Genomic DNA, 12,695 nt, shown 5'->3' with positions numbered 1-12,695 from the left:
GTCATGCTATCTTTGGCAGCATTAGGATGTGCTTTCCAACTGCGGTGTTACGGCACATGATGCACTGTTTCCTGAGTCTCGTCATGAGCTCTCCAAGCAGCAGATGCTTTTGCTGTACCCTTACGATTAATTCCCTTTTCCTGGCTACCCCTAGAAGTTTGGATTTGAAGGTGGTGGCAGCAATTTCACTAGTGATCTCAGCAGCCAAAGTTCATGGTTTGAAGATGCTGTGTAGCCTGTGGTCACATAGGCAATGGATGTGAAAGCCGATTATATGGTCAGTAGACTGAAAGAGAACCTCTGGGGAGTATGGCAGCATTTTGGAATGCATAACTGATCATGAAACACAAGTTTACTATGTGCTACTAGACACTAGCTTTGGGGTCAGTTTCTGAAAATATACAGACAGCTTAAACTTCTTCAATCTGAAAACTGTAGTTGACCGATAGAAGTACCATTAATACAAATATCTCAGAAGGAATGAGTGTTCTTCATGTGGAATAAATGGATGAGAATGAAATCAGAAATCACATGTTTACTCATTACTATCCTGTTTATCACCCCAGGATTTTTATAAATAGTCTATTCTTCATCAGGATGAACATATTCATCACGTGAATGCAACATTAATGAGATTAGACAAAATGCTGTATCCTGGGCCCCTAATTCTTATTGTTCTTACCTCTGTTCCCTAGGCAAGTTATATGGTGCAGAGGTTAAAGTTTTATCTGAGTAACTAAGATATTTAACAGTTCTTCAGGTTTGCTCTAAGGCAAGCATCGTTTTAAGCAGGCTAAATGTGTTAACTCTCTCAATCCTGGCAACAACTTTTTCTTATCTTGGTATTTAACATTCTTTTCCATTTTAAATAAATGCTAAGTAACTTGCCCAAACAGCCAGGTAGCCCAATTTCACTTTAAGTTTCTCCTTACTGTTTTTTTTTTTCAGTTACTTATTTGAGAAAGAGGGAAAGAGCGACAGTGTGAGAAAAAGAAAGACAGAAAGAAAGAGGGAGAGAAAGACAGCCAAAGAAACTGAAAGAGAAAAAAAGCTAGCTACTTAATTTCACTGGTGTACTTCCTAAATCCTAGAAATGACCAAGGCTGACCCAAGGTCAAAGCAGAACTGAAAAGCTGGAAATTCAGTTCAACCCAAGTCTTTAACTTCAGTGGCAGAAGCCCAATTACTTAGGCCTTCCAGATTCGCATTAGCAGGAAGTCACAGTCAAAAGATCTATATTGATTTCAAACCTTGACACACCAACACAGGGATTAGGCTTTTGTAACCACTTTCTTAACCAGTATGCCAAATGCCTTCCTCCCCTATGCCGCAAAATAATTTTCTTAATCACTGGATTGCATCATTCTCAAAATTGTCATGGAAGTAGTATTAATTTTTGAAGGAGCTCATTTTGTTTTATTTATTTGATTTTGCCCCTGCCTCTATCAGAAGAAAAATTGTTTCTGGTTGGTCTATTCTACATGGAATTGTTACATTAAAAGAAGGAAGTGTATTTTTTACTGAATAATAAATTTTTATATTGTAGAGTTTAATTGTTTCGTTTCTAGAGAAAAGTATTAAGTCATATCATTGTAGGAAAAATTATGACACCAGAAAAAATTTTGCCACTGGCCAATTTTGTAAATAAAATTTAATTGGAAGCATGGCCACATTTGAACACTCATATACTGACTATGTTTCTTTTATGCTATAGTCACAGAGCTGGACAGTTGGAAACCATAGGCTTGCAAAAATATTTACTTTTTAAAAAAGATTTATTTTTATTGGAAAGGCAGATTTTACAGAGAGGGGAGATAGAAAAATCCTCTGTCCACTGGTTCACTCCCCAGGTGGTCGCAATGGCCAGAGCTGAGCCGATCCGAAGTCATGAGCCAGGTGCTTATTCTTGGTGTTCCATTTGGGTATAGGGTTCCAAGGCTTTGGGCCATTCTTGACTGCTTTCCCAGTCCACAAGCAGGGGCCTGAATGGGAAACAGAGCAGCTGGGACATAAACGAGTGGCCATATGGGATCCCAGCACATTCAAGGCGAGCATCCAGCCACTAGGCCATTCCGCTGGGCCCATTACCTTATTACCATTATAAAAATATTTCCCACTTATCTGTGGACCTGATTCTTCAAGCAGATGTAGGAAGGATCATCTTTTACTAATCATACATTTTGACAAAACTATTCGTATCTTCAATGTTTCCACTTATAATAGAAAGAAAATATAAAAATGCTCAATAGGGTAATTTATTCAAGTAAAGATTCAGTGCCTACTTATTTTTCATCAAAATCATCAAGGTTACGCACAAATGGAACATTAAGAACTATTTCAGTAGTGTTTATTTCACACAAGACCCTGGTTCAGGCACTGATATGGTCAGGTAGAATAGGCAGCTATAGTACAACTCTGCGTTAGGAGTGTTCCCCATCAATGAAGAAATGCATGTACAAACTAACACTGGAATAAATCCTTCTGCTCCGGTTCTTAATTTATTACCTATTATAAGGCCGACTATCATCAACTTCCTCATATGGTTATATATGTAGTATCTCTCCACTAACTGTTGAGAAACTAGGGATACAGAATATCTCTTATTCAATGTTTCATCCCTCACAATGACAAAGAGAACGTTATTGTGTAGTGAGCTAGTCAGCTAGTCCAGGGTCATGAGCTTAGAAGTCACTCCCTCCACCTAGGTGTTCCCTCCTGCCCACCTATGACTCTCACCTGAGAGGGGTGATATTGTGATGTTTTGTAACCACTCCCCTCACAAGCCCCTATAAAGGCTCATGATAAAGAGGGGCTTGCTCTCTTGGTCGTGTGCTTGCGTTATTCTGGCATTCCGACTCTTGACCGTCCCAGGACATTGTCCCTGTATGTCTGTATTCATCACCTTTTTACTGTTTGGGTGGGACAATAAAGATAGCAATGCTAAGATGTTTTGTATTTCTAGTTTGTGTGCTGTTAGGAGTTCCAGGAGAGGTGAGGCCTAGCAGTAGTGAAATATGGGCAGAGAAGTAAGGGAAAGGTGAATGTCTGCAGCTTTGTAAGTGTGTCCGGGTTATTCATTGCATGTCTCTTAGGATAACTTGTATTGTTGGGGAAGCTGGAACACAGGTCTTTACTTAATGAATGGACTTCAGGGTAAAGACCATTTATTCCTCTTGGGGTCACGCTTGATTGGACTGCTATATGGACTTGTGAATTGGTATTTCTAGTAAGCCCTGTTATTACCAAGCTTGGTTAATAAAGATCCTTAATAAGCCTTACACATGTCTGGTATGATCTTGCTCCCACCCCGCAACATTGCACATCCCACACATTCAAAATCCGTTAAATTTGACTTGACTATCATAAAAAATAGGCAAGATCCAATGAAAGGCAGTTTGGCAGTAGTTTATAAATGGCAACATATGGGTTTGGCCATCCATTGCATCAACAGCCCTTGCTGTCATGTAAGCCGGGAGCTAAATTTATTGAAAAATTTAAGGAGGGAGAAAGAATTTAAATAATTTCATAAGTTGCAGAATTGATTTAAATTATAGAGTAAACTTTTTTCCTCTTAGGGAAATAAGATGGTTTCTAATAATGTTGTGGGATTTCATTGGCTTTGTCACTGGAACAAAGCACAATAACTATCTAATAAAGATAGTGCGTGTACTGCTGGGGATCTTTTCAGAGAAAGACAGGTATTATGAGCCTTCAGATTTAATTTTGCTTTCTTCAATACTATCAGAAATATCTTCTTTTAGCCCTCCCTAACTCCCCAACACCCTGAAAAAAGATGTTCACTAATCCTACTTGTCTGGCGAATCCTCTCTGGAATAAATAGCTATAATAATTTTTTTTTTTTTTTGCGTTTGAGCTTAAATATAAACATTAAGCAATACAAAGATTGAATCTGAATCCTGTCCTCCCACTGGAGTTCCTCATGTAATTTGCCTCCTGTGATTTGGTCAGATGTCTGCTCCTAATTCTCAAAGATCACATACTTCTACAGGGCATGCTTATTTCTTTTCAAAGCAACAGCACAGAATGAATTCAACTGCATAGTAACATATCCCATGATGAAACCTCCTGATTGATACTGCTTGCTGAATAGAGCTCATTTTGTGAAAGTGCACCTAAAGAATTTTGTGTGGTCTCATCCCTTCTCCCGTGACCTATTAGTAGCTCTTTTGACTGGGTTCCAGAATTCTGAATTGGTTCAGTGGCGGACTCTAAAAGCTTTCTTTTCATCTTAACTGCTGCTCTCAGAGCTGTCTCTCTCCCACAGAGTGTTCTTTGTAAAACTATCCTTTCTAAAGATTTCCACTGTAACTCCATACGGATTCAAGTTTTATCTTCCCTTTGTCCCTTTTCAACATCAATTAGTTGGTTAGGCAAACTGAGACAAGATAAATGTACAGTTCTGAACTAGGAATATAATTCAAAGCGGGCTTCAGTTTATCAGCCTGCTGTTTCTCTATCTCTTTTCCTTGCTTGATAATATGAAATAATGTTGAATAAATGTTTGTGAAATAAAATTGAGCTGAATGGAAATGTTTAGGAATAAATTCAAGACTGATAAAATAACAAGACAAAGAAAAAGACTTCAAAAATCTAAAAAGAAACATGTTTTAATTTCCTCACTACTTTTAATAGCTTTTACACATAGTATATAAATTTCAAAAGAAAGAAAATTCACCTTTACACCATGGTACAGGACAGTTATCTAGCTGAATCACAGGATATTTTGTGTTTGTTTGTTCTGAGACTTTTAGGAAGCTGACAGAGGTCAAGAGGATAGAAAGTGGAAACCCTACAAAACATTCTGCTGAGATACTCTAACAGCGCAGGGTTAAATTACCACTTCACAGAGAACAAAAACAAGGCTTTACAGACAAAAACATTTTCTCCATTCACAAGTCACAAAATTCCTTTGAGTAAACAGCCTTATCATTTCTAGTTCTATGACAGCAATAATTATATAAGACAAACATTGATGATGAATATAGTATTACTATTTTTCTTACTAATAATTTCCAGTTGTAGTGGTTTGGCAAGTCATAGGATAAGAAAGACAGAAATACTCCTATAGTACGAACATCAGCTTGAATTTCACTTGATTTACTTTAAAGCACCAACTTGAACAGTGTGTGTGTATAGGCTTAGCATCTATTCCCGTTGGCCTTCAAAAAACCACATTGAGTGGCAGCATGGACATGCGCCAGGAGCATAGGTCCAGAGCAGGAAAATTCCCGGAGGTTGGCTGCTGCTTCAACTCTGAGCTGTTTCTAGTTGGTAAAAACACATTTTCCCCAAGGTAACACCATTCAATTCTACACAGCTTAAAAAATTGCAAAGGTAGAAAATCACTTTGGTCTGTGGCTTAAAATTATTATGTTTGTGGTTTTTTTTTTGTTCTGTGTTTGTTTTGTTTTTTTCTGCAATGCACTATTACTTCCAAGTTTCTAACAGCTTTAGATTTCATATAAAAGCCAGTTTTCCATTTTCCTTTCTTCTCTCTCTCCCTTTTAGCATAAATAAATCATGCTTCTAAAGGCATCATTTTAAAATGGGTGCTTCTGTTCCTAGGGAATAAATAATGCTAGTTCTAACAAGTTAGTTTCTTTCCAAAATATAAAGCTCATTTTAATGTTTCAAACATCTAACTTCATCAAATTTCCCAAAATATTTCTTTTTGGCCTTTAACTAATAGTAAAATAATAAAAGGGTTTAAGTCTTGTTCAGAAAACACATACTAATGTTCGATTTTGCAAACTGAAGCAGAGGAATGAATCATTTAGGACTTAACAAGTTGGCTCAAGTAGAGTTCTGAAAAAATTTTTCATTCAATATAAGAATTGTTAAAATTAACATATATATTTTATATTTTGAGTACCTAAAATAATACACCCTATTAGTAAGAAAAATAATAGACCTGTAAATTCTGATTATGGAGACTTTTGAACTAAGAACATATGAGTTAATATAGCAGAAACAGTATTCAGTAAATACTGTTAATGTCACTTTTTATATCGTGATACTAGATACTGATGAGACTGATATGCCTCTTCCCAATTGTTACAGGAATTCCAACTTTGGAATGCTTTCTTCCATTCTAGCAAGAATTAAACGCAATTCATATTAGTGATTTATATCATAAAAATATGTTTTGAAACTACTGCAGCTTTTATGTTCTACTGCTTCTGCCATATGCCATAACATTCACATGTTCGCTATATTCTTGCTGGTTCAGAGCCTGTTTGTGAGTCAAGTTCCATTGAATGACTCATAAATTAAAGAAACTGCTACAGAAATACAAAGAACTATGATTTCTTGTTTGGGAATGCTTCGTGCACTAGGCTGGACAAGTTTCACACAATATTTAAATGAATAATTCATTGATTCAATAGATGAACATTTGAAAATGAAATATGACATACAGGAGGTCAAACATTTAATACTCACTGTAGAGAACGGTTCCATTTGAAGTGCTTGTTTTTATAGTCAAGTGGATGGTAACAATTCTGTTTTGTTCCTTTCCCAGGACAGACTTCAACTTATCCAAGATTGCAAACAGTGGCAGCTCCAAATATGAATTTCCATTGAAATATGGAAAAAATAAACCTGCATCTAAACAAAATAAATGATATGTTTGCTCTGAAAACATTTAGTTTTAGTAGATTAGAACATAGCATTCATAATTAGCATTCATTAAAAATCTTTACACTCATTTTTTACAGAAATATTAGTTTCAATTTTAGAAGTTCTAGAAGTATAATAAATATTAAGTTATTATCTCACATGACCACTACTCCGGGAGAAATATTTATATTAAGAACACTCATTGTATGTTCATGGATGGATATTATTTATAAAAACCCTGAAATTGCACGGAAAATCATAATTTCCATTAGATACTCAAAATATTCTGAGATGTAAATGGCTGATTGTGATCATAAAAGATATTATTGGTGCTGAGCCGATCCAAAGCCAGGAATTGCTTCCAGATCTCCTGCATGGATGCAGGGGCCCAATAAATTGAATCATCCTCTGCCGTTACCCAGGTTATAAGCATATTAGTCCGATATGCCACAGTTCTGGCCCCAGAATGACAGATGTTTAAAGCTAATTATGTCTCTCCAATTAGGGATTCCAGGTAAAATATGTGTTCTTAGTCGAGTTTGAATTTCAAAAAACATACATTATTATTGTTGGTATGGCCCAAACACTATAGTAACAAATGGTAGCTCATTTGATGGAAAAATATTGTTTATTTGAAATTTAAATTTAACTAGGTTAAATTTATTTGTTTTTAGCTGCTAAATCTGGTATTTTTAGCCTCTTCTGAGATAATTTGAGAACTGCAACTCTAGGATTTGTAACCACTACCAGTCTTGGACTGGTCACTACTACTTCAGTTCTGTTCTAAATATTCCTGTTAAAATTATATTCTTTATACTAATGGCAACTTGCCTGTGAAAAAGCAAAAGTTGAGGAGACTTAAAGCGGAAAAGAAGACTTTCTCCAAGATTAATGTACTAGGGAATAAGGCCCAGAACTCAAATTCTTTGAAGTAATGAATGAGTAGGAGCATTTTTTAAGAAACAGGAGAAATGCCTTTGGACCAAAGATGGTCTCCCCAATAAACTGATGGACATTTCTCCTGTTTCTTAAAAAATGCGCCTACTCATTCATTACTTCAAAGAATTTGAGTTCTGGGCCTTATTCCCTAGTACATTAATCTTGGAGAAAGTCTTCTTTTCCGCTTTAAATAAATAAAAAAAAATACATACATACAGAAAAAAAAAAAAAAAGAAACAGGAGAAAAACACAGGCCATCTGTGTTTGCTAATTGAGTTTACTGAAAGGAAGAGTAAATTTTTTCCCATCCATACAACAAGAGGCAGTTTTACAACTTGGAGCAAGGTACCTATTGAAGTTAGGCTCCTCCTATAGAGCAGACAGACTGGGAACATTAACTTTCTTGACTACATTTCAAAGCGATGCCTCCCAGGTCTTTGAGAAGGATATTCCAGTGTGAAGAAACTGGTAAGACACTTTTTAAAAAGATTTACATTTCAAAAGAGACAGAAAGAATTTACTGCAGAAAGTTTTCTAAAGTAAAGGTTTAACAAAAGAAAGGTTAAGAACCTAGAGTCAGAAAGGAGGTTAGTCAAGTTGAAGAGAATGTTAAGGTCGCCTTGGACATCTGCCTAGAACTGCTAGGGCAAGACATAAAATAACTCTATGCCAACCCTCTTTCAATGGTTCATGGTGTTATTTTCCAGATATCTAGCCAAAGGCACTACCCTCAAACATACTGTCAGATGTTAAGGGCGATTCACATAATATTTTTCTGACAAAACCATAGTACTCAAAATCATGTCTCTAAAATCATCTCTCTTCTCTAAATACTAACTTATTTAAATATAAAAATTGTATATTTGGGTATGGTTAATATTAATTGGGTACAACTAATAGTAAAATTGTATCTTTAGGTATGGTTCCCCGCCATGTTTATGGCATTATATCCTGGGGTGTGAAATAAAGTTTGTTTTTAAATCTTTGTTCTATCCATAACTTATGAGTTAATGCAAGAGTCAGAGAAAAATCATATAATGTATCCATTAGCAATCTGCTTGATTTGCAGTATAACATGTATGTCACCATTTTTTACCTTGTCCAAAAAACCTTTGTGCCTTATAATTTATCTATCTATTCCATGTTTTATTAAATCCTGTTTTATCTAAAGCGTAAGTGCTCTTTTACCTGGAAATCTCTGCAACACTATGTAACTGGTATGTTCTTTCTCCATACATCCCATGACACTATTCAATAGCTGTCTGCTTATCCACCCGATGGGCAGTCCTTCTGTAGACCCAACTATTTCCATTTCAGAAGCTGCATCATTCCCAAGTCCTGAATCCTCTAATACATGCTTTTTGTTTGTTTGTTGGTATGTTTGTTTTTTACTAAACCTGCTTCTTCTCCACAACACTTGCTTCCAAGCTGGGAAACCACCATTTGCCATTCATCTTTTCTTAAACTTGTTTCTAGCCTCTGATATCTCTTCCTCAGATCAAAACATGCTTTTATTTGCTTTCGCATCCACTAGCATGATTCAAGTTTGTATTGTATTTTAACCTGACAGTTTCAACTTTTTCTAACTGGCATCCCTTCCTCTATGGTCTACTGGCTGTTATTGCAGCTGTGACAATATTACTCAATTATTATCATCTAAGACCTTTGTCCAGAAGCCTTCAATGACCACACAATAATTATCAAGCCAACAAGGTCATCCATGGTATTATATGTCAGTTTGTCCAAACACTATCTGCCAGTAAGGTTGACCTACACTTTGTCTGACTGCTCCATTTGTGTTCAAATGATTCTATTTCTCTTGAATCTTCTTTTTTTAGAGGGGTAAGTGAAATATATTTTAAAAGTAATGCAAGATCCACTTGAATGTGGACTCCTGTTAGACTTGTATTCACAAATTTTTGGTTTACATGTTTCATTTTTATGTTGCAATTGCTGTTGTAAATGCTGAACAGAACTGATGATATAGTGAGCTTCATGCATTGGATGAGGTAGGTAAATTGATTTTAATTTCTAGACATAGAATGTTTTAAGTAAATGAATTCTAAGAAAACATGATTTAAGGAGGCCTATTTCCTTCAGGTGTTTAAATAGCCTCCAGTTTTCTGTTTTTAATTAAGATTTATTTTTCTATTTGAGAAACAGAGTTAGAGCATGAGAGTGAGAGATACCAATTTTGCATCTACTGGTTCACTCTTCAAATGGCTGTGATGCCAGGGCTGTGTCAGCTTACAGCCGGGGCCTATAACTCCATCTGTGTCTCCCCATGTGGATGATAGGAGTTCAAGTATTGGTCCATCTTCCACTGTACATTCAGAAGTATTAGTGGGGAGCTGCACTAAAAGGAGAATATTCAGAAGTAAAATTAGTACTTATTTGGTTGTTGGCATCATTTACAGTGGCTTAAACTGTTGTGCCACAATGTTAGCCCCATATTTTCTTTTATGTCATCAGATAAGTCTGTGGCAATTAGAATCCCCCTAACTAGAGAGAATGTTTAGCAAATGTTAACTATACATACCCCACTATTTTTTTTAGAAAAAGATTATTTTCATTGGAAATGCAGATTTGCACAGAGGAGGAGAGACAGAGAGAAAGATCTTGTATTCACTGGTTTACTTCCCAAGTAACTGCAACAGTGGGAGCTGATCTGATCTGAAAGCTAGAAGCCAGAAGCCAGAAATTTCCTTCAGATTTCCCATGTGGGTACAGGGTTCCAAGGCCAAAGCCATCCTCCACTGTTTTTCCAGGCCACAAGCAGGGAGCTGGATGAGAAGTGGAGCCACCAGGATAGAAACTGGTGCCCATATGGGATTCCAGTGTACACAAGGTGAGGACTTTAGGCACTAGGCAACTGCACTGACCTCACAGCACTTTTTTTTTTTTAAAGATTTATTCATTTTATTACAGCCAGATACACACAGAGGAGGAGAGACAGAGAGGAGATCTTCCATCCGATGATTCACTCCCCAAGTGAGCCGCAACGGGCCGGTGCGCGCCAATCCGAAGCCAGGAACCTGGAACCTCTTCCGGGTCTCCCACGCGGGTGCAGGGTCCCAATGCATTGGGCCGTCCTCAACTGCTTTCCCAGGCCACAAGCAGGGAGCTGGATGGGAAGTGGAGCTGCCGGGATTAGAACCGGCGCCCATATGGGATCCCGGGGCTTTCAAGGCGAGGACTTTAGCAGCTAGGCCACGCTGCCGGGCCCCTCACAGCACTTTTTAATAGTAGTGTAAGAAGTACAACAAATGTCCTCATTAAGATAAATGAAGATGTTTCAGGCTGGCATTGTGATGCAGCCAGTAAAGCCATCATCTACGATGCAGCATCCCTTATGGATACTGACTGGTGTCCTGGAGGCTCCATTCTTTATATAGCTTCCAAGCAATTGCCTAAGGTCATTTTTTTAAATTGCAGCACTGAACCTAACTTGAGATATAATTGCATACAGATGGGAGAGCTCAGTGTATGTCCCATCCATTCTCCCAGATTATACATTCTCTAAATGACACATTATATAATACATATATAACATATACACATTTATGGAGTCTATTATTGCACATCTGTAACTTATAGTTACATATATTAATTGCTATACATGTCATCTCATTTATGATTTGAGTAGGAGCAAAGCAAAATTCTTTGTACTATTGTAACATATACAATAAAATATTATTAACTATAGTCAGTCTACTATGCTACAGGATACAAGAACGTATTCCTAGGATCTAACAACTTTTTAAATATAGATATCTCTATATACCTAATCTATCCTCTCCATTTACTACACTAGTTAACCTATGGCAAACCACTGATGGTGGTTTTTCCAGGAGAAAAAGGCCTGAGAAATCATCCTAAGATTTAATGGGGGAAAAATCATAGAAATGGGGCTTTAGCATTTATCTTGTGATCAAATTTCTTCTCATTATTGATAAATCCATGAGAAAGTTGTTTAAAGGTATCATTTTTATATGTGCATTTACATATGACTTGAATAATTTGTATCCTCAAGCAGCCTTTTTTTATTGTAAGAAATAATGAACTCACCAGGAGCAATGGAAATAAAATTCAATTTGCTAAGAAATGTGTTCCATGTTGTTCTGCAGGAACATATCTGTTGTGTAACTCAGGTGCACCTATCTACTTACTGACTCACGCACTCCTTGAACTTCTTTTACTGAGCTGACAGGTTTTATGAAAATTATAAAAGGAAACAACAAATTATGAACAATAAGCATTTGCTATTGAATTGCTTTCTAACCATATTAATTTTCATTATCATCATGTTTAGTGGATATGTTGAAAAACAGAACTGCCCTGAAAATGGAAAACAAGACTAATTGGGGTTAGGCGAAGTATTCTCCCGCTGCTTCCAAAAGCCTCTTCAGGCAATGCTATTTGAACACACTCCAAATTTATTTCTTTTCCAATTATAAATGGGAAAAAAACCCAACAGGGTGTTTATATGAAAACGTGTATAAAATGCCTTACAACATATGTTATGTGGTATTCAACTAGTGGCTTTTGATTATAGATAAACATCTAGAACATTCTACAATGCTTAAATGTCTTAACATACAGTTTATCAAACTAATTGTATTAGTTTTTATGTGGCTAGCAAAATAGCTTCAATTTTGAGCCATGGGAATCACCAATGAATCATTGGAGATGAAGAATGTTAAATCTCCATATGAAAAGACAAAGCTCTCAAATTGTCAAAGGAAGCTATCAATCCACAGCAGTGAGTCTGAAGTATCTTCTGTTAAAACATGGGAGAATCTGATTTTTCTCAAATATACACCCATTGCATGAATCAGACACTGTTCTATTTATAAAACTAACTAAAATTTTATCCAGGAGACACCACAGAGAATTTTATAGTAAAATAGAAAAGATTAATATCTTTACTCGGAACACAATGCAGTTGAACAGCATTAATGCTATTCATGTTAACTAGAAACAGAATGCCTTTGTCTACCACATGAATTATGAGCCCTTAGCCTTGTAGGAAGACTTCTATGCCCTCTCCTTAGAAACTGACGTATTAACAAAACAAAATAAGCTACAAATGTAATGGAGTGCAAATCATCCCTGCA

General features: G+C 36.4%; 1 protein-coding gene across 1 annotated transcript in view; it reads right to left on the bottom strand.

The window, feature by feature from the left end:
- LOC131481299 (protein eyes shut homolog) overlaps positions 1 to 12,695 on the bottom strand; it is a 1,058,324-nt gene that overhangs the window by 279,176 nt on the left and 766,453 nt on the right. Inside the window, exon 20 of the mRNA XM_058669692.1 lies at positions 6,463 to 6,627. Within this exon, the coding sequence (XP_058525675.1) occupies positions 6,463 to 6,627 (165 nt within the window). The remainder of the gene's footprint in view (positions 1 to 6,462; positions 6,628 to 12,695) is intronic.

Source organism: Ochotona princeps, chromosome 1, assembly GCF_030435755.1.
Source record: "Ochotona princeps isolate mOchPri1 chromosome 1, mOchPri1.hap1, whole genome shotgun sequence".
NCBI classification, from domain to species: Eukaryota; Metazoa; Chordata; class Mammalia; order Lagomorpha; family Ochotonidae; genus Ochotona; species Ochotona princeps.
This window is presented reverse-complemented; position numbering and strand designations above follow the sequence as displayed.